The sequence below is a fragment of the Oncorhynchus masou genome, chromosome 12 (assembly GCF_036934945.1).
Source record: "Oncorhynchus masou masou isolate Uvic2021 chromosome 12, UVic_Omas_1.1, whole genome shotgun sequence".
Lineage (NCBI taxonomy): Eukaryota > Metazoa > Chordata > Actinopteri > Salmoniformes > Salmonidae > Oncorhynchus > Oncorhynchus masou.
The window spans coordinates 7,668,767-7,696,214 of NC_088223.1; the positions used below are offsets into that span (position 1 = coordinate 7,668,767).

General features: G+C 41.9%; 1 protein-coding gene across 4 annotated transcripts; it reads right to left on the reverse strand.

Annotated features, from left to right (window-relative positions):
• Positions 1-6,785: 6,785 nt before the first annotated feature.
• On the reverse strand, positions 6,786-26,962 carry LOC135549499 (uncharacterized). Of its 4 annotated transcripts, none has more exons than XM_064979510.1 (6): positions 21,647-21,746; positions 21,204-21,400; positions 11,342-11,401; positions 9,469-9,660; positions 8,336-8,482; positions 6,797-8,169 (listed from the first exon to the last, which is right to left on the reverse strand). In XM_064979510.1, exons 1-6 carry the CDS (start codon positions 21,663-21,665, stop codon positions 7,339-7,341), a joined length of 1,446 nt encoding a protein of 481 aa, XP_064835582.1. In that variant the 5' UTR covers positions 21,666-21,746; the 3' UTR covers positions 6,797-7,338. The 4 variants fall into 4 exon arrangements, with proteins under 4 accessions (XP_064835584.1, XP_064835585.1, XP_064835582.1 ...); XM_064979511.1 differs by lacking the exon at positions 21,647-21,746 and adding an exon at positions 26,803-26,962 and having other exon boundaries at positions 6,799-8,169; XM_064979512.1 differs by lacking the exon at positions 8,336-8,482 and having other exon boundaries at positions 6,786-8,169.
• Positions 26,963-27,448: the final 486 nt, after the last annotated feature.

Consider the following 27,448-nt stretch of genomic DNA (forward strand, 5'->3'; position numbering starts at 1 on the left):
CTACTGATTGAACGGAAGATCACCATGGTTGGCATAGTTAGAAAGAACAAGCCTGAGCTCCCCCTCCAAACATAATGCTGATCATTATCGCCAAGCAGTTATTTTTTTTGTTTCATCAGACTGGAGAACATTTCTCCAAAAAGTACGAACTTTGTCCCCATGTGCAGTTGCAAACCGCAGTCTTAACTTTTTTATGGAGGTTTTGGAGCAGTGGCTTCTTCCTTGCTGAGCGGCCTTTCAGGTTATGTCGATATAGGACTCGTTTTCGTGTAGATATAGACACTTTTGCATGTGTTTCCTCCAGCATCTTCACAAGGTCCTCTGCTGTTGTTCTGAGATTGATTTGCACTTTTCACACCAAAGTATGTTCATCACCAGGAGACAGAACACGTCTCCTTCCTGAGTGGTATGACGTCTACGTGGTCCCATGGTGTTTATACTTGCGTACTATTGTTTGTACAGATGAACGTGGTACCTTCAGGCGTTTGGAATTTGCTCCCAAGGATGAACCAGGCTTGTGAAGGTCTACCATTTTTTTCTGAGGTCTTGGCTGATTTCTTTTGATTTTCCCATGATGTCAAGCAACGAGGCACTGAGTTTGAAGGTAGGCCTTGAAATACATCCACAGGTACACCTCCAATTGACTCAAATGATGTCAATCAGCCTATCAGAAGCTTCTAAAGCCATGACATAATGTTCTGGAATTTTCCAAGCTGTTTAAAGGCACAGTCAACTTAGTGTATGTAAACTTCTGACCCACTGGAATTGTGATACAGTAAATTATATGTGAAATAATCTGTCTGTAAACAATTGCTGGAAAAATGACTTGTGTCATGCTCAAAGTAGATGTCCTAACCGACTTGCCAAAATTATAATTTGTTAACAAGAAATGTGTGAAGTGGTTGAAATAATGAGTCTTAATGACTCCAACCTAAGTGTATGTAAACTTCAGACTTCAACTGTATGTACACCAGTTCTGAAAGGCCCCAGAGTCTGCAACACCACTAAGGAAGGGGCACCACCAAGCAAGCAACACCATGAAGACCAAGGAGCTCTCCAAACAGGTCAGGGACAAAGTTGTGGAGAAGTACAGATCAGGATTGGGTTATAAAAAAATATCAGAAACTTTGAACATCCCACGGAGCACCATTAATTAAATCCATTATTAAAAAATGGAAAGAATGTGGTACCACAACAAACCTGCTAAGAGAGGGCCGCCCACCAAAACTCACGGACCAGGCAAGGAGGGCATTAATCAGAGAGGCAACAAAGAGCCCAGAGATAACCCTGAAAGAGCTTCAAAGCTCCACAATGGAGATTGGAGTATCTGTCCATAGGACCACTATAAGCCGTACACTCCACAGAGCTGGGCTTTACGGAAGAGTGGCCAGAAAATAAACATTGCTTAAAGAAAAAAATAAGTAAACACGTTTGGTGTTAGCCAAACGGTTAGTGGGAGACTCCCCTGTCACGCCCTGACCTTAGTTATCTTTGTTTTCTTTATTAGTTTGGTTAGGTCAGGGTGTGACAAGGGGTGGTTTGTTGTGTTTGCACCTGTCTAGGGTTTTTGTATGTTTATGGGGTTGTTTTACTAGTCTAGGTGTTTTGTATGTCTATGGTTGTCTAAATTGGTTCTCAATTAGAGGCAGCTGTTTATCGTTGTCTCATATTTAGGCAGCCATATTTCTTGGGTAATTCGTGGGTGATTGTCTATGTATTAGTTGCCTGTTTGCACTTATTCTATATAGATTCACGTTCGTTTTTGTAAGTTTGTTGAAGTGTTCTTCATTTCATTAAAATAGAAGATGTATTCACATCACGCTGCACCTTGGTCTCATTGCTATAACGAACGTGACATCCCCAAACATATGGAAGAAGGTACTCTGGTCAGATGAGACTAAAATTGAGCATTTTCGTCATAAAGGAAAAACGCTATGTCTGGCGCAAACCCAACACCTCTCATCACCCTGAGAATCCCAGGGACTGGGGAACTGGTCAGAATGGAGGGAATTATGGATGACGCTAAATAAAGGGAACTGGGACGGAGAGTTGAAACTGGGACGGAGGTTCACCTTCCAGCAGGACAATGACACTAAGCATACTGCTAAAGAAACACTTGAGTGGTTTAATGGGAAACATTTAAATGTCTTGGAATGGCCTAGTCAAAGCCCAGACCTCAATCCAATTGAGAGTCTGTGGTATGAGATTGCTGTACACCAGCGGAACCCATCCAAATTGAAGGAGCTGGAGCAGTTGTACCTTGAAAAATGGGCAAAATCCTAGTGACTAGATCTGCCAAGCTTATAGAGACGTAGAAAGTATTGACTTTGGGGGAGGAGGTGAATAGTTACGCACGCTCAAGTTTTCCATTAAAATATTTTGCATCTTCGAAGTGGTAGGCATGTTGTGGAAATCAAATGAGACATACCCCACAAAATAGATTTTAATTCCAGGTTGTAAGGCAACAAAATAGGAAAAATACCAATGGGGGTGAATACTTTCACAAGCCACATTATGTTCTTCACGTTTGTTTTGTATCTATCTTGTTTTATTCTTATTTATTGTTGTTTATAGACCTTGTGGGTTGGGCCAATGGTTTGAAAAATGGGAGAAGACTAGTATTTTGTAGTTGAATTCCTCAGCCGTGTCTTGGTTAGGGATTATATAGATGGGGTATGGAGCAGTATCTGGGTTAGGGATTATATAGATGGGGTATGGAGCAGTATCTGGGTTAGGGATTATATAGACGGGGTATGGAGCAGCATCTGGGTTAGGGATTATATAGACGGGGTATGGAGCAGTATCTGGGTTACGGATTATATAGACGGGGTATGGAGAAGTATCTGGGTTAGGGATTATATAGACTGGGGATAGAGCCATATCTGGGTTAGGGATTATATAGACGGGGTATGGATTATATAGACGGGGTATGGAGCAGTATCTGGGTTAGGGATTATATAGATGGGGTATGGAGCAGTATCTGGGTTAGGGATTATATAGACGGGTATGGAGCAGTATCTGGGTTAGGGATTATATAGACGGGGCATGGAGCAGTATCTGGGTTAGGGATTATATAGACTGGGTATAGAGCCGTATCTGGGTTAGGGATTATATAGACGGGGTATGGAGCAGTATCTGTGTTAGGGATTATATAGACGGGGTATGGAGCCGTATCTGGGTTAGGGATTATATAGACGGGGTATGGAGCAGTATCTGGGTTAGGGATTATATAGACGGGGTATGGAGCCGTATCTGGGTTAGGGATTATATAGACGGGGTATGGAGCAGTATCTGGCTTAGCGATTATATAGACGGGGTATGGAGCCTTATCTGGGTTAGGGATTATATAGACGGGGTATGGAGCAGTATCTGGGTTAGGGATTATATAGACGGGGTATGAAGCAGTATCTGGGTTAGGGATTATATAGACGGGGTATGGAGCAGTATCTGTGTTAGGGATTATATAGACGGGGTATGGAGCCGTATCTGGGTTAGGGATTATATAGACGGGGTATGGAGCCGTATCTGGGTTAGGGATTATATAGACGGGGTATGGTGCAGTATCTGGGTTAGGGATTATATAGACGGGGTATGGAGCAGCATCTGGGTTACGGATTATATAGACGGGGTATGGAGAAGTATCTGGGTTAGGGATTATATAGACTGGGGATAGAGCCATATCTGGGTTAGGGATTATATAGACGGGGTATGGATTATATAGACGGGGTATGGAGCAGTATCTGGGTTAGGGATTATATAGATGGGGTATGGAGCAGTATCTGGGTTAGGGATTATATAGACGGGTATGGAGCAGTATCTGGGTTAGGGATTATATAGACGGGGCATGGAGCAGTATCTGGGTTAGGAATTATATAGACTGGGTATAGAGCCGTATCTGGGTTAGGGATTATAGACTGGGCAGTATCTGTGTTAGGGATTATATAGCCGTATCTGGGTTAGGGATTATATAGACGGGGTATGGAGCAGTATCTGTGTTAGGGATTATATAGACGGGGTATGGAGCCGTATCTGGGTTAGGGATTATATAGACGGGGTATGGAGCAGTATCTGGGTTAGGGATTATATAGACGGGGTATGGAACCTTATCTGGGTTAGGGATTATATAGACGGGGTATGGAGCAGTATCTGGGTTAGGGATTATATAGACGGGGTATGAAGCAGTATCTGGGTTAGGGATTATATAGACGGGGTATGGAGCAGTATCTGGGTTAGGGATTATATAGACGGGGTATGGAGCAGTATCTGGGTTAGGGATTATATAGACGGGGTATGGAGCAGTATCTGGGTTAGGGATTATATGGTGCAGTATCTGGGTTAGGGATTATGGAGCAGTATCTGGGTTAGGGATTATATAGACGGGGTATGGAGCCGTATCTGGGTTAGGGATTATATAGACGGGGTATGGAGCAGTATCTGGTTTAGCGATTATATAGACGGGGTATGGAGCCGTATCTGGGTTAGGGATTATATAGACGGGGTATGGAGCAGTATCTGGGTTAGGGATTATATAGACGGGGTATGAAGCAGTATCTGGGTTAGGGATTATATAGACGGGGTATGGAGCAGTATCTGGGTTAGGGATTATATAGACGGGGTATGGAGCCGTATCTGGGTTAGGGATTATATAGACGGGGTATGGAGCAGTATCTGGCTTAGCGATTATATAGACTGGGGATAGAGCCATATCTGGGTTAGGGATTATATAGACGGGGTATGGATTATATAGACGGGGTATGGAGCAGTATCTGGGTTAGGGATTATATAGATGGGGTATGGAGCAGTATCTGCTTTAGGGATTATATAGACGGGTATGGAGCAGTATCTGGGTTAGGGATTATATAGACGGGGTATGGAGCCGTATCTGGGTTAGGGATTATATAGACGGGGTATGGAGCAGTATCTGGGTTAGGGATTATATAGACGGGGTATGAAGCAGTATCTGGGTTAGGGATTATATAGACAGGGGATGGAGCAGTATCTGGGTTAGGGATTATATAGACGGGGTTTGGAGCCGTATCTGGGTTAGGGATTATATAGACGGGGTATGGAGCAGTATCTGGGTTAGGGATTATATAGACGGGGTATGGAGCAGTATCTGGTTTAGCGATTATATAGACGGGGTTATGGAGCCGTATCTGGGTTAGGGATTATATAGACGGGGTATGGAGCAGTATCTGGGTTAGGGATTATATAGACGGGGTATGAAGCAGTATCTGGGTTACGGATTATATAGACGGGGTATGGAGCAGTATCTGGGTTAGGGATTATATAGACGGGGTATGGAGCCGTATCTGGGTTAGGGATTATATAGACGGGGTATGGAGCAGTATCTGCCTTAGCGATTATATAGACTGGGGATAGAGCCATATCTGGGTTAGGGATTATATAGACGGGGTATGGATTATATAGACGGGGTATGGAGCAGTATCTGGGTTAGGGATTATATAGATGGGGTATGGAGCAGTATCTGGGTTAGGGATTATATAGACGGGTATGGAGCAGTATCTGGGTTAGGGATTATATAGACGGGGCATGGAGCAGTATCTGGGTTAGGGATTATATAGACTGGGTATAGAGCCGTATCTGGGTTAGGGATTATATAGACGGGGTATGGAGCAGTATCTGTGTTAGGGACTATATAGACGGGGTATGGAGACGTATCTGGGTTAGGGATTATATAGACGGGGTATGGAGCAGTATCTGGGTCAGGGAACATAGACGGGGTATGGAGCCGTATCTGGGTTAGGGATTATATAGACGGGGTATGGAGCAGTAACTGGCTTAGCGATTATATAGACGGGGTATGGAGCCGTATCTGGGTTAGGGATTATATAGACGGGGTATGGAGCAGTAACTGGCTTAGCGATTATATAGACGGGGTATGGAGCCGTATCTGGGTTAGGGATTATATAGACGGGGTATGGAGCAGTATCTGGGTTAGGGATTATATAGACGGGGTATGGAGCTGTATCTGGGTTAGGGATTATATAGACGGGGTATGGAGCAGTATCTGGGTTAGGGATTATATAGACGGGGTATGGAGCATTATCTGGGTTAGGGATTATATAGACAGGGTATGGAGCAGTATCTGGGTTAGGGATTATATAGACGGGGTATGGAGCAGTATCTGGGTTAGGGATTATATAGACGGGGTATGGAGCAGTATCTGGGTTAGGGATTATATAGATGGGGTATGAAGCAGTATCTGGGTTAGGGATTATATAGACGGGGTATGGAGCAGTATCTGGGTTAGGGATTATATAGACGGGGTATGGAGCCGTATCTGGGTTAGGGATTATATAGACGGGGTATGGAGCAGTATCTGGGTTAGGGATTATATAGACGGGGTATGGAGCAGTATCTGGGTTAGGGATTATATAGACGGGGTATGGAGCCGTATCTGGGTTAGGGATTATATAGACGGGGTATGGAGCAGTATCTGGTTTAGCGATTATATAGACGGGGTATGGAGCCGTATCTGGGTTAGGGATTATATAGACGGGGTATGGAGCAGTATCTGGGTTAGGGATTATATAGACGGGGTATGAAGCAGTATCTGGGTTAGGGATTATATAGACGGGGTATGGAGCAGTATCTGGGTTAGGGATTATATAGACGGGGTTTGGAGCAGTATCTGGGTTAGCGATTATATAGACGGGGTATGGAGCAGTATCTGGGTTAGGGATTATATAGACGGGGTATGGAGCAGTATCTGGGTTAGGGATTATATAGACGGGGTATGAAGCATTATCTGGGTTAGGGATTATATAGACGGGGTATGGAGCAGTATCTGGGTTAGGGATTATATAGACGGGGTATGGAGCCGTATCTGGGTTAGGGATTATATAGACGGGGTATGGAGCAGTATCTGGGTTAGGGATTATATAGACGGGGTATGGAGCAGTATCTGGGTTAGGGATTATATAGATGGGGTATGGAGCAGTATCAGGGTTAGGGATTATATAGTCGGGGTATGGAGCAGTATCTGGGTTAGGGATTATATAGACGAGATATGGAGCAGTATCTGGGTTAGGGATTATATAGACAGGTATGGAGCAGTGTCTGGGTTAGGGATTATATAGACGGGTATGGAGCAGTATCTGGGTTAGGGATTATATAGATGGGGTATGGAGCAGTATCTGGGTTAAGGATTATATAGGCGGGGTATGGAGCAGTATCTGGGTTAGGGATTATATAGACAGGTATGGAGCAGTATCTGGGTTAGGGATTTTATAGACGGGGTATGGAGCAGTATCTGGGTTCGGGATTATATAGACGGGGTATGGAGCAGTATCTGGGTGTTCATCGTCATCGTCATTATATCCAGAAACCTTGTTCCAGCAGCTCATGTTCCTCTGGGGGAACCAGCTGCCCCTCGTCAGACCACCTGTCTGAACTTCCTCTCTGATTCTGATGCTGAGGACAAAGAGGCTGCCGCTGGGACTTGAGATGAGACGGGTTCGAGTGATGAAGAGGAGGAGGAAGAGGCTGCCGCTGGAACTTGAGATGAGACGGGTTCGAGTGATGAAGAGGAGGAGGAAGAGGCTGCCGCTGGGACTTGAGATGAGACGGGTTCGAGTGATGAAGAGGAGGAGGAGGAAGAGGCTGCCGCTGGGACTTGAGATGAGACGGGTCCGAGTGATGAAGAGGAGGAGGAGGAAGAGGCTGCCGCTGGGACTTGAGATGAGACGGGTTCGAGTGATGAAGAGGAGGAGGAGGACGAAGAGGCTGCCGCTGGGACTTGAGATGAGACGGGTCCGAGTGATGAAGAGGAGGAGGAGGAAGAGGCTGCCGCTGGGACTTGAGATGAGGCGGGTCCGAGTGATGAAGAGGAGGAGGAGGAAGAGGCTGCCGCTGGGACTTGAGATGAGACGGGTCCGAGTGATGAAGAGGAGGAGGAGGAAGAAGAGGCTGCCGCTGGGACTTGAGATGAGACGGGTCCGAGTGATGAAGAGGAGGAGGAGGAGGAAGAGGCTGCCGCTGGGACTTGAGATGAGGCGGGTCCGAGTGATGAAGAGGAGGAGGAGGAAGAGGCTGCCGCTGGGACTTGAGATGAGGCGAGTCTGGCTGAAGAAGGTGTAGATGAAGGGGATGACCGGGTACTGAGCTTGTGAGAGAGGGCGGCTCTGCGGGTGCTACTGTATTCATCTGAAACACACAAAAACACGCAGATAGTTTAAAACACAAAGCCCCCAACACTGGGTGGGAGGCTGAAATAAATACATTTTTTCATGAGCGATTTGAGCAGTAATTTGTGTTTGGGGGCACAGTTCAGAAGGAGCCAGTACGGTGACTGAGAAGTGCCAAACCTCACCGTTCTACCGTGGTCCCTGAGCCTGATCTTGCGAGGGAAGCAGGGTAGACCCAGGAAAGAAACACACACAGAGAAACACCGCACTGACAAAACCAGCTGGACAATGCAGATCACGATCAGAGGAACCCACAGGATCAGTGTCATGCTCTGGAAAGAGGAGAGAGACAGATCAGTTTATCTCTCTCTCTCTCTGTGTATCTGTCTCTCTCTGTGTGTGTCTCTCTCTCTCTCTCTCTCTCTCTCTCTCTCTGTGTGTGCGCATCTGTCTCTCTCTCTCTCTCTCTCTCTCTCTTTCTCTCTCTCTGTGTGTGTGTGTGTGTGCATCTGTCTCTCTCTCTGAGTGCATCTGTCTCTCTCTCTGTCTCTGTCTCTCTCTCTGTGTTCTCTCTCTGTGTGTGTCTCTCTCTCTCTCTCTCAAGTATGATGCCAAGGTACTTAAAATCGGATACCACCAGGTGAAATTGTTAGGTTAGATTACTTAGATATTGCTGCATGGTCAAAACTAGAAGCACAAGCATTTCGCTACACTCACATTAACATCTGCTAACCATGTGTATGTGACTAATACAATTTGATTTGATGGTGACACTGACCACTTCCTGCTGACCTCTTGACCACCCCTCCACATGACCCAGTGACCAGACCACATGACCCACTGACCAGACCACCCCTCCACATGACCCAGTGACCAGACCACATGACCCAGTGACCAGACCACATGACCCACTGACCAGACCACATGACCCACTGACCAGACCACATGACCCACTGACCAGACCACATGACACACTGACCAGACCACATGACACACTGACCAGACCACCCCTCCACATGACCCACTGACCAGACCACGTGACCCACTGACCAGACCACATGACCCACTGACCAGACCACATGACCCACTGACTAGACCACATGACCCACTGACCAGACCACATGACCCACTGACTAGACCACATGACCCACTGACCAGACCACATGACCCACTGACCAGACCACATGACCCACTGACTAGACCACATGACCCACTGACCAGACCACATGACCCACTGACTAGACCACATGACCCACTGACCAGACCACATGACCCACTGACCAGACCACATGACCCACTGACTCCATATGTGACTTACATAAACGCGTGTGTGGTCGAAAGGGCACTCGTTAGTGATGCTGGCGTAGCCAATAGCGTTGGGGAACCGGCAGTGAGTCAGGAGGCTCCGCCCACCATTAACTGTGACCCTCACCACAGAAACGGTGAGGCCAATCACAGACGCTGTGGCCAGGAGACTACCAAACAGGCTGACCACGAACAACGACCATGTCTGAGAGAGAGAGAGAGAGAGAGAGAGAGAGAGAGAGAGAGAGAGAGACAGAGACAGAGACAGAGACAGAGACAGAGACAGAGACAGAGACAGAGAGACAGAAAGACAGAAATACAGAGTGTGTGTGTGAGAGACAGAGAGAGAGAGAGAGAGAGAGAGAGAGAGAGAGAGAGAGAGACAGAGTGTGTGTGTGAGAGAGTGTGAGAGAGAGACAGAGTGTGTGTGTGTGAGAGACAGAGACAGAGAGAGAGAGAGACAGAATGTGTGTGTGTGAGAGAGTGTGAGAGACAGAGTGTGTGTGTGTGAGAGACAGAGACAGAGAGAGAGAGAGAGACAGAATGTGTGTGTGAGAGGACATCTACTTTGTACATGACACAAGTAAATTTTCCAACAATTGTTTACAGACAAGATTATTTCACTTATAATTCACTGTATCACAATTTCAGTGGGTTAGAAGTTGACATACACTTGACTGTGCCTTTAAACAGTTTGGGAAATTCCAGAAAATGATGTCATGGCTTTAGAAGCTTCTGATAGGATAATTGACATCATTTGAGTCAATTGGAGGTTTCCCTGTGGATGTATTTCAAGGTCTACCTTCAAACTCAGTGCCTCTTTGCTTGGCATCATGGTACAATCAAAAGAAATCAGCCAAGACCTAAAATAAAAGTCTGGTTCATCCTTGGGAGCCATTGTTAAACGCCTGAAGGTACCACGTTCATCTGTACAAACAATAGTACGCAGGTATAAACACCATGGGACCACACAGCATCATACCCCTCAGGAAGGAGACAAAGTCAAGGTATTGGAGTGACCATCACGAAGCCCTGACCTCGATCCTATAGAAAATATGTGGGCAGAACTGAAAAAGGAGGCCTACAAACCTGACTCAGTTACACCAGCTCTGTCAGGAGGAATGAGGCCTATAAACCTGACTCAGTTACACCAGCTCTGTCAGGAGAAATGAGGCCTACAAACCTGACTCAGTTACACCAGCTCTGTCAGGAGAAATGAGGCCTACAAACCTGACTCAGTTACACCAGCTCTGTCAGGAGGAATGAGGCCTACAAACCTGACTCAGTTACACCAGCTCTGTCAGGAGAAATGGGCCAAAATTCACCCAACTTACTGTGGGAAGCTTGTGGAAGGCTACCCGAAACGTTTGACCCAAGTTAAACAATTTAAAGGCAATGCTACCAAATTATTATTTTTTTATTTTTTTATTTTTTTTTACCTTTATTTAACTAGGCAAGTCAGTTAAGAACAAATTCTTATTTTCAATGACGGCCTAGGAACAGTGGGTTAACTGTCTGTTCAGGGGCAGAACGACAGATTTGTACCTTGTCAGCTCTGGGGTTTGAACTTGTAATACTAATTGAGTGTATGTAAACTTCTGACCCACTGGGAATGTGACAAAAGAAATAAAAGCTGAGATAAATCATTCTCTCTACTATTATTCTGACATTTCACATTCTTAAAATAAAGTGGTGATCCTAACTGACCTAACACAGGGAATTTTTACCAGGATTATAAATGTCAGAATTTGAGAAAAACTGAGATTAAATGTAGTTGGCTAAGGTGTATGTAAACTTCCGACTTCAACTGTATTATATTGAGTAAACATCAGTAACATCACCGGACAGTGAGTAGAAGGACACAGAAAGAAACATCAGTAACTCACCAGCACTCTGCTCTTCTTGTTATTAGACCGGAGGATGGTCAGCGTTCCTACAACAACACCCTACAGGGATATATTACAGAGATAGTTATTAGACAGGAGGATGCCAGCATTCCTATAACTACACCCTACAGGGATATATTACAGAGATAGTTATTAGACAGGAGGATGGCCAGCATTCCTACAACAACACCCTACAGGGATATATTACAGAGATAGTTATTAGACAGGAGGATGGCCAGCATTCCTTCAACAACACCCTACAGGGATATATTACAGAGATAGTTATTAGACAGGAGGATGCCAGCATTCCTACAACAACACCCTACAGGGATATATTACAGAGATAGTTATTAGACAGGAGGATGCCAGCATTCCTACAACTACACCCTACAGGGATATATTACAGAGATAGTTATTAGACCGGAGGATGGCCAGCATTCCTACAACTACACCCTACAGGGATATATTACAGAGATAGTTATTAGACCGGAGGATGGCCAGCATTCCTACAACAACACCCTACAGGGATATATTACAGAGATAGTTATTAGACCGGAGGATGGCCAGCAATCCTACAACAACACCCTACAGGGATATATTACAGAGATAGTTATTAGACCGGAGGATGGCCAGCATTCCTACAACAACACCCTACAGGGATATATTACAGAGATAGTTATTAGACCGGAGGATGGTCAGCATTCCTACAACAACACCCTACAGGGATATATAACAGAGATAGTTATTAGACAGGAGGATGGCCAGCATTCCTACAACAACACCCTACAGGGATATATTACAGAGATAGTTATTAGACCGGAGGATGGTCAGCATTCCTACAACTACACCCTACAGGGATATATTACAGAGATAGTTATTAGACAGGATGATGCCAGCATTCCTACAGGGATATATTACAGAGATAGTTATTAGACAGGAGGATGCCAGCATTCCTACAACAACACCCTACAGGGATATTATACAGAGATAGTTATTAGACAGGTGGATGGTCAGCATTCCTACAACTACACCCTACAGGGATATATTACAGAGATAGTTATTAGACCGGAGGATGGTCAGCATTCCTACAACAACACCCTACAGGGATATATTACAGAGATAGTTATTAGACCGGAGGATGGCCAGCATTCCTACAACTACACCCTACAGGGATATATTACAGAGATAGTTATTAGACAGGAGGATGCCAGCATTCCTACAACAACACCCTACAGGGATATATTACAGAGATAGTTATTAGACAGGAGGATGCCAGCATTCCTACAACAACACCCTACAGGGATATATTACAGAGATAGTTATTAGACAGGAGGATGCCAGCATTCCTACAACAACACCCTACAGGGATATATTACAGAGATAGTTATTAGACAGGAGGATGCCAGCATTCCTACAACAACACCCTACAGGGATATATTACAGAGATAGTTATTAGACAGGAGGATGGCCAGCATTCCTACAACAACACCCTACAGGGATATATTACAGAGATAGTTATTAGACCGGAGGATGGTCAGCATTCCTACAACTACACCCTACAGGGATATATTACAGAGATAGTTATTAGACAGGATGATGCCAGCATTCCTACAGGGATATATTACAGAGATAGTTATTAGACAGGAGGATGCCAGCATTCCTACAACAACACCCTACAGGGATATTATACAGAGATAGTTATTAGACAGGTGGATGGTCAGCATTCCTACAACTACACCCTACAGGGATATATTACAGAGATAGTTATTAGACCGGAGGATGGCCAGCATTCCTACAACAACACCCTACAGGGATATATTACAGAGATAGTTATTAGACCGGAGGATGGCCAGCATTCCTACAACAACACCCTACAGGGATATATTACAGAGATAGTTATTAGACAGGAGGATGGTCAGCATTCCTATAACACCCTACAGGGATATATTACAGAGATAGTTATTAGACAGGATGATGCCAGCATTCCTACAGGGATATATTACAGAGATAGTTATTAGACAGGAGGATGGCCAGCATTCCTACAACAACACCCTACAAGGATATATTACAGAGATAGTTATTAGACAGGATGATGCCAGCATTCCTACAACAACACCCTACAGGGATATATTACAGAGATAGTTATTAGACCGGAGGATGGCCAGCATTCCTACAACAACACCCTACAAGGATATATTACAGAGATAGTTATTAGACAGGAGGATGCCAGCATTCCTACAACAACACCCTACAGGGATATATTACAGAGATAGTTATTAGACAGGAGGATGCCAGCATTCCTACAACAACACCCTACAGGGATATATTACAGAGATAGTTATTAGACAGGAGGATGCCAGCATTCCTACAACAACACCCTACAGGGATATATTACAGAGATAGTTATTAGACAGGAGGATGCCAGCATTCCTACAACAACACCCTACAGGGATATATTACAGAGATAGTTATTAGACAGGATGATGCCAGCATTCCTACAGGGATATATTACAGAGATAGTTATTAGACAGGAGGATGCCAGCATTCCTACAACAACACCCTACAGGGATATTATACAGAGATAGTTATTAGACAGGTGGATGGTCAGCATTCCTACAACTACACCCTACAGGGATATATTACAGAGATAGTTATTAGACCGGAGGATGGCCAGCATTCCTACAACAACACCCTACAGGGATATATTACAGAGATAGTTATTAGACCGGAGGATGGCCAGCATTCCTACAACAACACCCTACAGGGATATATTACAGAGATAGTTATTAGACCGGAGGATGGTCAGCATTCCTACAACAACACCCTACAGGGATATATTACAGTGATAGTTATTAGACAGGATGATGGCCAGCATTCCTACAACAACACCCTACAGGGATATATTACAGAGATAGTTATTAGACAGGAGGATGCCAGCATTCCTACAACAATACCCTACAGGGATATATTACAGAGATAGTTATTAGACCGGAGGATGGTCAGCATTCCTACAACAACACCCTACAGGGATATATTACAGAGATAGTTATTAGACCGGAAGATGGCCAGCATTCCTACAACTACACCCTACAGGGATATATTACAGAGATAGTTATTAGACCGGAGGATGGCCAGCATTCCTACAACTACACCCTACAGGGATATATTACAGAGATAGTTATTAGACCGGAGGATGGTCAGCATTCCTACAACAACACCCTACAGGGATATATTACAGAGATAGTTATTAGACAGGATGATGGCCAGCATTCCTACAACAACACCCTACAGGGATATATTACAGAGATAGTTATTAGACCGGAGGATGGCCAGCATTCCTACAACAACACCCTACAGGGATATATTACAGAGATAGTTATTAGACCGGAGGATGGTCAGCATTCCTACAACAACACCCTACAGGGATATATTACAGAGATAGTTATTAGACCGGAGGATGGCCAGCATTCCTACAACTACACCCTACAGGGATATATTACAGAGATAGTTATTAGACAGGAGGATGCCAGCATTCCTACAACAACACCCTACAGGGATATATTACAGAGATAGTTATTAGACAGGAGGATGCCAGCATTCCTACAACAACACCCTACAGGGATATATTACAGAGATAGTTATTAGACAGGAGGATGCCAGCATTCCTACAACAACACCCTACAGGGATATATTACAGAGATAGTTATTAGACAGGAGGATGCCAGCATTCCTACAACAACACCCTACAGGGATATATTACAGAGATAGTTATTAGACAGGAGGATGGCCAGCATTCCTACAACAACACCCTACAGGGATATATTACAGAGATAGTTATTAGACCGGAGGATGGTCAGCATTCCTACAACTACACCCTACAGGGATATATTACAGAGATAGTTATTAGACAGGATGATGCCAGCATTCCTACAGGGATATATTACAGAGATAGTTATTAGACAGGAGGATGCCAGCATTCCTACAACAACACCCTACAGGGATATTATACAGAGATAGTTATTAGACAGGTGGATGGTCAGCATTCCTACAACTACACCCTACAGGGATATATTACAGAGATAGTTATTAGACCGGAGGATGGCCAGCATTCCTACAACAACACCCTACAGGGATATATTACAGAGATAGTTATTAGACCGGAGGATGGCCAGCATTCCTACAACAACACCCTACAGGGATATATTACAGAGATAGTTATTAGACAGGAGGATGCCAGCATTCCTATAACACCCTACAGGGATATATTACAGAGATAGTTATTAGACAGGAGGATGCCAGCATTCCTACAACAACACCCTACAGGGATATATTACAGAGATAGTTATTAGACAGGAGGATGCCAGCATTCCTACAACAACACCCTACAGGGATATATTACAGAGATAGTTATTAGACAGGAGGATGCCAGCATTCCTACAACAACACCCTACAGGGATATATTACAGAGATAGTTATTAGACAGGAGGATGGCCAGCATTCCTACAACAACACCCTACAGGGATATATTACAGAGATAGTTATTAGACCGGAGGATGGTCAGCATTCCTACAACTACACCCTACAGGGATATATTACAGAGATAGTTATTAGACAGGATGATGCCAGCATTCCTACAGGGATATATTACAGAGATAGTTATTAGACAGGAGGATGCCAGCATTCCTACAACAACACCCTACAGGGATATTATACAGAGATAGTTATTAGACAGGTGGATGGTCAGCATTCCTACAACTACACCCTACAGGGATATATTACAGAGATAGTTATTAGACCGGAGGATGGCCAGCATTCCTACAACAACACCCTACAGGGATATATTACAGAGATAGTTATTAGACCGGAGGATGGCCAGCATTCCTACAACAACACCCTACAGGGATATATTACAGAGATAGTTATTAGACAGGAGGATGGTCAGCATTCCTATAACACCCTACAGGGATATATTACAGAGATAGTTATTAGACAGGATGATGCCAGCATTCCTACAGGGATATATTACAGAGATAGTTATTAGACAGGAGGATGGCCAGCATTCCTACAACAACACCCTACAAGGATATATTACAGAGATAGTTATTAGACAGGATGATGCCAGCATTCCTACAACAACACCCTACAGGGATATATTACAGAGATAGTTATTAGACCGGAGGATGGCCAGCATTCCTACAACAACACCCTACAAGGATATATTACAGAGATAGTTATTAGACAGGAGGATGCCAGCATTCCTACAACAACACCCTACAGGGATATATTACAGAGATAGTTATTAGACAGGAGGATGCCAGCATTCCTACAACAACACCCTACAGGGATATATTACAGAGATAGTTATTAGACAGGAGGATGCCAGCATTCCTACAACAACACCCTACAGGGATATATTACAGAGATAGTTATTAGACAGGAGGATGCCAGCATTCCTACAACAACACCCTACAGGGATATATTACAGAGATAGTTATTAGACAGGATGATGCCAGCATTCCTACAGGGATATATTACAGAGATAGTTATTAGACAGGAGGATGCCAGCATTCCTACAACAACACCCTACAGGGATATTATACAGAGATAGTTATTAGACAGGTGGATGGTCAGCATTCCTACAACTACACCCTACAGGGATATATTACAGAGATAGTTATTAGACCGGAGGATGGCCAGCATTCCTACAACAACACCCTACAGGGATATATTACAGAGATAGTTATTAGACCGGAGGATGGCCAGCATTCCTACAACAACACCCTACAGGGATATATTACAGAGATAGTTATTAGACCGGAGGATGGTCAGCATTCCTACAACAACACCCTACAGGGATATATTACAGTGATAGTTATTAGACAGGATGATGGCCAGCATTCCTACAACAACACCCTACAGGGATATATTACAGAGATAGTTATTAGACAGGAGGATGCCAGCATTCCTACAACAATACCCTACAGGGATATATTACAGAGATAGTTATTAGACCGGAGGATGGTCAGCATTCCTACAACAACACCCTACAGGGATATATTACAGAGATAGTTATTAGACCGGAAGATGGCCAGCATTCCTACAACTACACCCTACAGGGATATATTACAGAGATAGTTATTAGACCGGAGGATGGCCAGCATTCCTACAACTACACCCTACAGGGATATATTACAGAGATAGTTATTAGACCGGAGGATGGTCAGCATTCCTACAACAACACCCTACAGGGATATATTACAGAGATAGTTATTAGACAGGATGATGGCCAGCATTCCTACAACAACACCCTACAGGGATATATTACAGAGATAGTTATTAGACCGGAGGATGGCCAGCATTCCTACAACAACACCCTACAGGGATATATTACAGAGATAGTTATTAGACCGGAGGATGGTCAGCATTCCTACAACAACACCCTACAGGGATATATTACAGTGATAGTTATTAGACAGGATGATGGCCAGCATTCCTACAACAATACCCTACAGGGATATATTACAGAGATAGTTATTAGACCGGAGGATGGTCAGCATTCCTACAACAACACCCTACAGGGATATATTACAGAGATAGTTATTAGACCGGAAGATGGCCAGCATTCCTACAACTACACCCTACAGGGATATATTACAGAGATAGTTATTAGACCGGAGGATGCCAGCATTCCTACAACAACACCCTACAGGGATATATTACAGAGATAGTTATTAGACCGTAGGATGGCCAGCATTCCTACAACAACACCCTACAGGGATATATTACAGAGATAGTTATTAGACCGGAGGATGGTCAGCATTCCTACAACAACACCCTACAGGGATATATTACAGTGATAGTTATTAGACAGGATGATGGCCAGCATTCCTACAACAACACCCTACAGGGATATATTACAGAGATAGTTATTAGACAGGAGGATGCCAGCATTCCTACAACAATACCCTACAGGGATATATTACAGAGATAGTTATTAGACCGGAGGATGGTCAGCATTCCTACAACAACACCCTACAGGGATATATTACAGAGATAGTTATTAGACCGGAAGATGGCCAGCATTCCTACAACTACACCCTACAGGGATATATTACAGAGATAGTTATTAGACCGGAGGATGGCCAGCATTCCTACAACTACACCCTACAGGGATATATTACAGAGATAGTTATTAGACCGGAGGATGGTCAGCATTCCTACAACAACACCCTACAGGGATATATTACAGAGATAGTTATTAGACAGGATGATGGCCAGCATTCCTACAACAACACCCTACAGGGATATATTACAGAGATAGTTATTAGACCGGAGGATGGTCAGCATTCCTACAACTACACCCTACAGGGATATATTACAGAGATAGTTATTAGACCGGAGGATGGTCAGCATTCCTACAACAACACCCTACAGGGATATATTACAGAGATAGTTATTAGACAGGATGATGGCCAGCATTCCTACAACAACACCCTACAGGGATATATTACAGAGATAGTTATTAGACAGGAGGATGGCCAGCATTCCTACAACTACACCCTACAGGGATATATTACAGAGATAGTTATTAGACAGGAGGATGCCAGCATTCCTACAACTACACCCTACAGGCATATATTACAGAGATAGTTATTAGACAGGATGATGCCAGCATTCCTACAGGGATATATTACAGAGATAGTTATTAGACAGGAGGATGGCCAGCATTCCTACAACAACACCCTACAGGGATATATTACAGAGATAGTTATTAGACAGGAGGATGCCAGCATTCCTACAACAACACCCTACAGTGATATATTACAGAGATAGTTATTAGACAGGAGGATGCCAGCATTCCTACAACACCCTACAGGGATATATTACAGAGATAGTTATTAGACAGGAGGATGGCCAGCATTCCTATAACACCCTACAGGGAAATATTACAGAGATAGTTATTAGACAGGAGGATGGCCAGCATTCCTACAACTACACCCTACAGGGATATATTACAGAGATAGTTATTAGACAGGAGGATGGCCAGCATTCCTACAACTACACCCTACAGGGATATATTACAGAGATAGTTATTAGACAGGATGATGCCAGCATTCCTACAACAACACCCTACAGGGATATATTACAGAGATAGTTATTAGACCGGAGGATGGTCAGCATTCCTACAACAACACCCTACAGGGATATATTACAGAGATAGTTATTAGACCGGAGGATGGTCAGCATTCCTACAACTACACCCTACAGGGATATATTACAGAGATAGTTATTAGACCGGAGGATGGTCAGCATTCCCACAACACCCTACAGGGATATATTACAGAGATAGTTATTAGACAGGAGGATGCCAGCATTCCTACAACAACACCCTACAGGGATATATTACAGAGATAGTTATTAGACCGGAGGATGGTCAGCATTCCTACAACAACACCCTACAGGGATATATTACAGAGATAGTTATTAGACCGGAGGATGGCCAGCATTCCTACAACAACACCCTACAGGGATATATTACAGAGATAGTTATTAGACCGGAGGATGGTCAGCATTCCTACAACAACACCCTACAGGGATATATTACAGAGATAGTTATTAGACAGGAGGATGCCAGCATTCCTACAACAACACCCTACAGGGATATATTACAGAGATAGTTATTAGACCGGAGGATGGTCAGCATTCCTACAACAACACCCTACAGGGATATATTACAGAGATAGTTATTAGACAGGAGGATGCCAGCATTCCTACAGGGATATATTACAGAGATAGTTATTAGACCGGAGGATGGTCAGCATTCCTACAACAACACCCTACAGGGATATATTACAGAGATAGTTATTAGACCGGAGGATGGCCAGCATTCCTATAACACCCTACAGGGATATATTACAGAGATAGTTATTAGACAGGAGGATGCCAGCATTCCTACAACAACACCCTACAGGGATATATTACAGAGATAGTTATTAGACCGGAGGATGGTCAGCATTCCTACAACAACACCCTACAGGGATATATTACAGAGATAGTTATTAGACCGGAGGATGGTCAGCATTCCTACAACAACACCCTACAGGGATATATTACAGAGATAGTTATTAGACCGGAGGATGGCCAGCATTCCTATAACACCCTACAGGGATATATTACAGAGATAGTTATTAGACAGGAGGATGCCAGCATTCCTACAACAACACCCTACAGGGATATATTACAGAGATAGTTATTAGACCGGAGGATGCCAGCGTTCCTACAACTACACCCTGCAGGGACATAATTCAGCTGGATGAGACAACACACACAGAAAATCACCCAATGTAAGTTCATTGTTAAGGAGAGACTGTGATAACTTCTCCACTACATTAGATATCAGTCTCACCACTAGTCCAGTAGTACCACATTAGATATCAGTCTCACCACTAGTCCAGTAGTACCACATTAGATATCAGTCTCACTACTAGTCTAGTAGTACCACATTAGATATCAGTCTCACCACTAGTCTAGTAGTACCACATTAGATATCAGTCTCACCACTAGTCCAGTAGTACCACATTAGATATCAGTCTCACCACTAGTCTAGTAGTACCACATTAGATATCAGTCTCACCACTAGTCTAGTAGTACCACATTAGATATCAGTCTCACCACTAGTCCAGTAGTACCACATTAGATATCAGTCTCACCACTAGTCTAGTAGTACCACATTAGATATCAGTCTCACCACTAGTCCAGTAGTACCACATTAGATATCAGTCTCACCACTAGTCTAGTAGTACCACATTAGATATCAGTCTCACCACTAGTCTAGTAGTACCGCATTAGATATCAGTCTCACCACTAGTCCAGTAGTGAGTGCCATTATATTAGATATGGAGTACGCCACGGTGTGGGCTCGTGTGTTCAGGTTGATGTGTCGCAGCACAGCCCCGTGGACTAGCGCCCCCAGTAGGAAGTTGACGTGTCCTACAAGCACCATACTCAGGCCCATCTTCATCAGGGCCTTGGGCTGCTCCAGACTGGCGCAGCACCTACCTATAGAGAGGGAGGGGGAGGAAGAGGAGAGAGAAAGAAAGAGAAAGAGAGATTGAGAGACAGAGAGAGAGATACACATAGAGACAGAGACAGAGAGAGAAACAGAGAGAGTGAGAGAAAGAAAGAGAGAGTGCGAGAGAGAGAGAGAGAGAGAGAGAGAGAGAGAGAGAGAGAGAGAGTGCAAGAGAGAAAGAGAGAGAGAGAGAGAGAGAGAGAGAGAGAGAGAGAGAGAGAGGACATAGATACCGGAGAATGTAAACGTCATAAGGAGGAAGAGAGAGAAGTGAGAGACAGTATCATCAAGTCCATGTTCAGGGTCCCTTTACAATTGATTTGCTCCACACAGTCCCAGGGTTAAAACCACACTGGATATGTCACAGGCATTAATGATTACCTGCTGAACACACACACATCTCTAAGGTCTAGTACTGTCTCTGGTTCTATCCAAACAGAGCCTCTCCACAGTACATTATTTTGCATCAAGGAGCTTCACATGTATGAAAAGCTGACCTGGGTTTAAATACTATTTTAAATCATTTCAAATATTTAAGATATGCTTGAATGAGCTTGCCATTTGCAATGAAAACATTTCAGAAGTTTAATTGAAAATTAACCAACCCATTTCACCTCTTTCTTTAACAGGGTACTTATTGACGTTTAGACGATTTGCAATGGACTAATAGAACAGTCCCAAAAGTGCAAACTTAGCCGACAGGCCTTTCCATTCTAAAGCAAACACTTAAATTATTTGAAAGATGTCAAATATTATTTGAACCCAGTTCATGTATGATGTTGGGTAAACATTGTGGTATAACAGAGACATGCCATCTAAAATCAGACCACATCCAGACAGTGTGGATTAACAGACATCTAAAATTACACAACATCTAGACAGTGTGGTATAATGATAGGCTCAACACTGATCTCCACACTGCGAAACTGATGCATCATAATGTAAGCTTAGTGATCATAATGTGAGCTTAGCAAACATAATGTAATCTTAGTGATCATAATGTAAGCTTAGTGATCATAATATAAGCTTAGTGATCATAATGTGAGCTTAGCAATCATAATGTAAGCTGAGTGATCATAATGTAAGCTGAGTGATCATAATGTAAGCTTAGTGATCATAATGTAAGCTTAGCGATCATAATGTAAGCTCAGTGATCATAATGTAAGCTTAGTGATCATAATGTAAGCTTAGGGATCATAATGTAAGCTTAGTGATCATAATGTAAGCTTAGTGATCATAATGTAAGCTTAGCGATCATAATGTAAGCTTAGTGATCATAATGTAAGCTTAGCGATCATAATGTAAGCTTGGTGATCATAATGTAAGCTTAGTGATCATAATGTAAGCTTAGCGATCATAATGTAAGCTGAGTGATCATAATGTGAGCTTAGTGATCATAATGTGAGCTTAGTGATCATAATGTAAGCTGAGTGATCATAATGTGAGCTTAGTGATCATAATGTCAGCTTAGTGATCATAATGTGAGCTTAGTTATCATAATGTAAGCTGAGTGATCATAATGTGAGCTTAGTGATCATAATGTGAGCTTAGTGATCATAATGTGAGCTTAGTGATAATAATGTAAGCTGAGTGATCATAATGTGAGCTTAGTGATCATAATGTCAGCTTAGTGATCATAATGTGAGCTTAGTGATCATAATGTAAGCTTAGTGATCATAATGTAAGCTTAGTGATCATAATGTGAGCCGAGCGATCATAATGTAAGCTGAGTGATCATAATGTAAGCTTAGTGATCATAATGTCAGCTTAGTGATCATAATGTAAGCTTAGCGATCATAATGTAAGCTTAGTGATCATAATGTAAGCTGAGTGATCATAATGTGAGCTTAGTGATCATAATGTGAGCTTAGTGATCATAATGTGAGCTTAGTGATCATAATATAAGCTGAGTGATCATAATGTGAGCTTAGTGATCATAATGTGAGCTTAGTGATCATAATGTAAGCTGAGTGATCATAATGTAAGCTGAGTGATCATAATGTGAGCTTAGTGATCATAATATCAGCTTAGTGATCATAATGTGAGCTTAGTGATAATAATGTAAGCTTAGTGATCATAATGTAAGCTTAGTGATCATAATGTGAGCCTAGCAATCATAATGTAAGCTGAGTGATCATAATGTAAGCTTAGTGATCATAATGTCAGCTTAGTGATCATAATGTAAGCTTAGCGATCATAATGTAAGCTTAGCGATCATAATGTAAGCTTAGTGATCATAATGTAAGGTTAGTGATCATAATATGAGCTTAGTGATCATAATGTAAGCTTAGTGATCATAATGTGAGCTTAGTGATCATAATGTGAGCTTAGCAATCATAATGTAAGCTGAGTGATCATAATGTAAGCTTAGTGATCATAATGTCAGCTTAGTGATCATAATGTAAGCTTAGTGATCATAATGTAAGCTTAGCGATCATAATGTAAGCTTAGCGATCATAATGTAAGCTTAGTGATCATAATGTAAGCTTAGCGATCATAATGTAAGCTTAGCGATCATAATGTAAGCTTAGTGATCATAATGTAAGCTTGGTGATCATAATGTAAGCTTAGTGATCATAATGTAAGCTTAGTGATCATAATGTAAGCTTAGTGATCATAATGTAAGCTTAGTGATCATAATGTAAGCTTAGTGATCATAATTTAAGCTTAGTGATCATAATGTAAGCTTAGTGATCATAATGTAAGCTTAGTGATCATAATGTAAGCTTAGTGATCATAATGTAAGCTTAGTGATCATAATGTAAGCTTAGTGATCATAATGTAAGCTTAGTGATCATAATTTAAGCTTAGTGATCATAATGTAAGCTTAGTGATCATAATGTAAGCTTCGTGATCATAATGTAAGCTTAGTGATCATAATGTAAGCTTAGTGATCATAATGTAAGCTTAGTGATCATAATGTAAGCTTAGTGATCATAATGTAAGCTTAGTGATCATAATGTAAGCTTAGTGATCATAATGTAAGCTTAGTGATCATAATGTAAGCTTAGTGATCATAATGTAATCTTAGTGATCATAATGTAAGCTTAGTGATCATAATGTAAGCTTAGCGATCATAATGTGACCTTAGTGATCATAATGTAAGCTGAGTGATCATAATGTGAGCTTAGTGATCATAATGTCAGCTTAGTGATCATAATGTGAGCTTAGTGATCATAATGTGAGCTTAGTGATCATAATGTAAGCTGAGTGATCATAATGTGAGCTTAGTGATCATAATGTCAGCTTAGTGATCATAATGTGAGCTTAGTTATCATAATGTAAGCTGAGTGATCATAATGTGAGCTTAGTGATCATAATGTGAGCTTAGTGATCATAATGTGAGCTTAGTGATAATAATGTAAGCTGAGTGATCATAATGTGAGCTTAGTGATCATAATGTCAGCTTAGTGATCATAATGTGAGCTTAGTGATCATAATGTAAGCTTAGTGATCATAATGTAAGCTTAGTGATCATAATGTGAGCCGAGCGATCATAATGTAAGCTGAGTGATCATAATGTAAGCTTAGTGATCATAATGTCAGCTTAGTGATCATAATGTAAGCTTAGTGATAATAATGTAAGCTTAGTGATCATAATGTAAGCTTAGTGATCATAATGTGAGCCTAGCAATCATAATGTAAGCTGAGTGATCATAATGTAAGCTTAGTGATCATAATGTCAGCTTAGTGATCATAATGTAAGCTTAGCGATCATAATGTAAGCTTAGCGATCATAATGTAAGCTTAGTGATCATAATGTAAGGTTAGTGATCATAATATGAGCTTAGTGATCATAATGTAAGCTTAGTGATCATAATGTGAGCTTAGTGATCATAATGTGAGCTTAGCAATCATAATGTAAGCTGAGTGATCATAATGTAAGCTTAGTGATCATAATGTCAGCTTAGTGATCATAATGTAAGCTTAGTGATCATAATGTAAGCTTAGCGATCATAATGTAAGCTTAGCGATCATAATGTAAGCTTAGTGATCATAATGTAAGCTTAGCGATCATAATGTAAGCTTAGCGATCATAATGTAAGCTTAGTGATCATAATGTAAGCTTGGTGATCATAATGTAAGCTTAGTGATCATAATGTAAGCTTAGTGATCATAATGTAAGCTTAGTGATCATAATGTAAGCTTAGTGATCATAATGTAAGCTTAGTGATCATAATTTAAGCTTAGTGATCATAATGTAAGCTTAGTGATCATAATGTAAGCTTAGTGATCATAATGTAAGCTTAGTGATCATAATGTAAGCTTAGTGATCATAATGTAAGCTTAGTGATCATAATGTAAGCTTAGTGATCATAATTTAAGCTTAGTGATCATAATGTAAGCTTAGTGATCATAATGTAAGCTTCGTGATCATAATGTAAGCTTAGTGATCATAATGTAAGCTTAGTGATCATAATGTAAGCTTAGTGATCATAATGTAAGCTTAGTGATCATAATGTAAGCTTAGTGATCATAATGTAATCTTAGTGATCATAATGTAAGCTTAGTGATCATAATGTAAGCTTAGTGATCATAATGTAATCTTAGTGATCATAATGTAAGCTTAGTGATCATAATGTAAGCTTAGCGATCATAATGTAAGCTTAGTGACAGCACGATGTTGTATTTAGGATATGTACTGTGCTTTATTTTATGTATTATTACAGGTACAGAGTCTTAGACATGTTCTACTCAGTTTTCACTGTCTGTCTTTTTTTTAATGAAAATTAATTGAAAATTAACCAACCCATTTTGCCAATTTCTTTAACAGGGTACTTATTGAAGTTTAGATGTTCATACATTTAACTTCAGGCATCTCCATCACCTCTCTATACCATAGGGGTGTCCACCCCTTCACACAACCACAAAGTTGTTTCACCACATCCACATTCTCCCCATTCCTCCACATATGTTGGTACAGTCCACCGACCAAGGTTCTAATTGTAAAATCTTGACCTCCTGACCTGTCAGGTGATGGATACATAGACTAGAACGGATGTACTGGTCTGGTCCTTAAAAAAAAGCCCTTCAGTCAGTATGACATATTAGATGTTGGTCATAAAACATGTGTTGACTGAGGGAATTGTAACCACGAAACATTCACAGTGTAATGTCTATTTTCGTTCAGTTTACCACAATGTGTCAGAGGACGCGTTTCCAATGCAACAGCTGGGCCACCAGGCTCAGATGGGTTTGTAAAGACCAATCAAACAGTGACTTTAACCCGACTGCAGCCCATTCCTTCAGTCAAAACAGCTCCAACAGAAACAAGATGGCTGAACTGAAGAACTCACTTTATGATGTATCCTGTCTATCAGAATACCGTAGCACTCATTGTCAAAGGTTAAAGGTTAAACAGGATTATGAACTAAAGTCCAATATTCACCTGTATTGGCCATTGTTGGTGATTTGAATCCCCCCCCCTTGGTTTAAGTCATCATCTGTCCAGATGTTGTGTTATTTTGACAATCTAATAGATTTTATATGATGATTGTATGTGTTTTCTCTTTCCCTTCTCCTGGTGAACGTTCCCCGTCAGTCCGTCCCCGAAGCGACCGCACAAGTAAATATATATATATAAAAAAAATCAACCAAAAAATAGGAGGGTCCCCCTGGAATTTAAACACACACACACACGCGTGACTTGTTGTGATTTTCTATTTTTTTTAAAACAACATGAATTCAATCATAATACATACAGAAACAAATAACACAAACTATAGTCAAAATGCAGTTTATAAATATTTCAAATAAAGAATGTTAAAATGTAAAAAAAAAAAAATGTTATTCAAAGGAAATGATATGATGGTACTTTGTCGCCACTAGGTGGAGAGATAGACCAATCAAATAAGCAAATATAACACATATCCAGGCCTACGTGAATATATATATATACGTATATACGCTACTGGTCAAACGTTTTAGAATACCTACTTATTCAAGGTTTTTCTTTTTTTTACTATTTTCTACATTGTGGAAAAATAGTGAAAACATCAAAACTATGAAATAACACATATGGAATCATGTAGTAA

What these genes read in the sequence shown, in the direction of transcription:
- LOC135549499 (XM_064979510.1), bottom strand. An exon ending in CACTCACTACTGGACTAGTG is followed by an intron (nt 11,402 to 21,203) that starts GTGAGACTGATA and finishes ATATCCCTGTAG; the next exon opens with GGTGTTGTTGTAGGAACGCT. An exon ending in ACAAGAAGAGCAGAGTGCTG is followed by an intron (nt 9,661 to 11,341) that starts GTGAGTTACTGA and finishes TCTCTCTCTCAG; the next exon opens with ACATGGTCGTTGTTCGTGGT.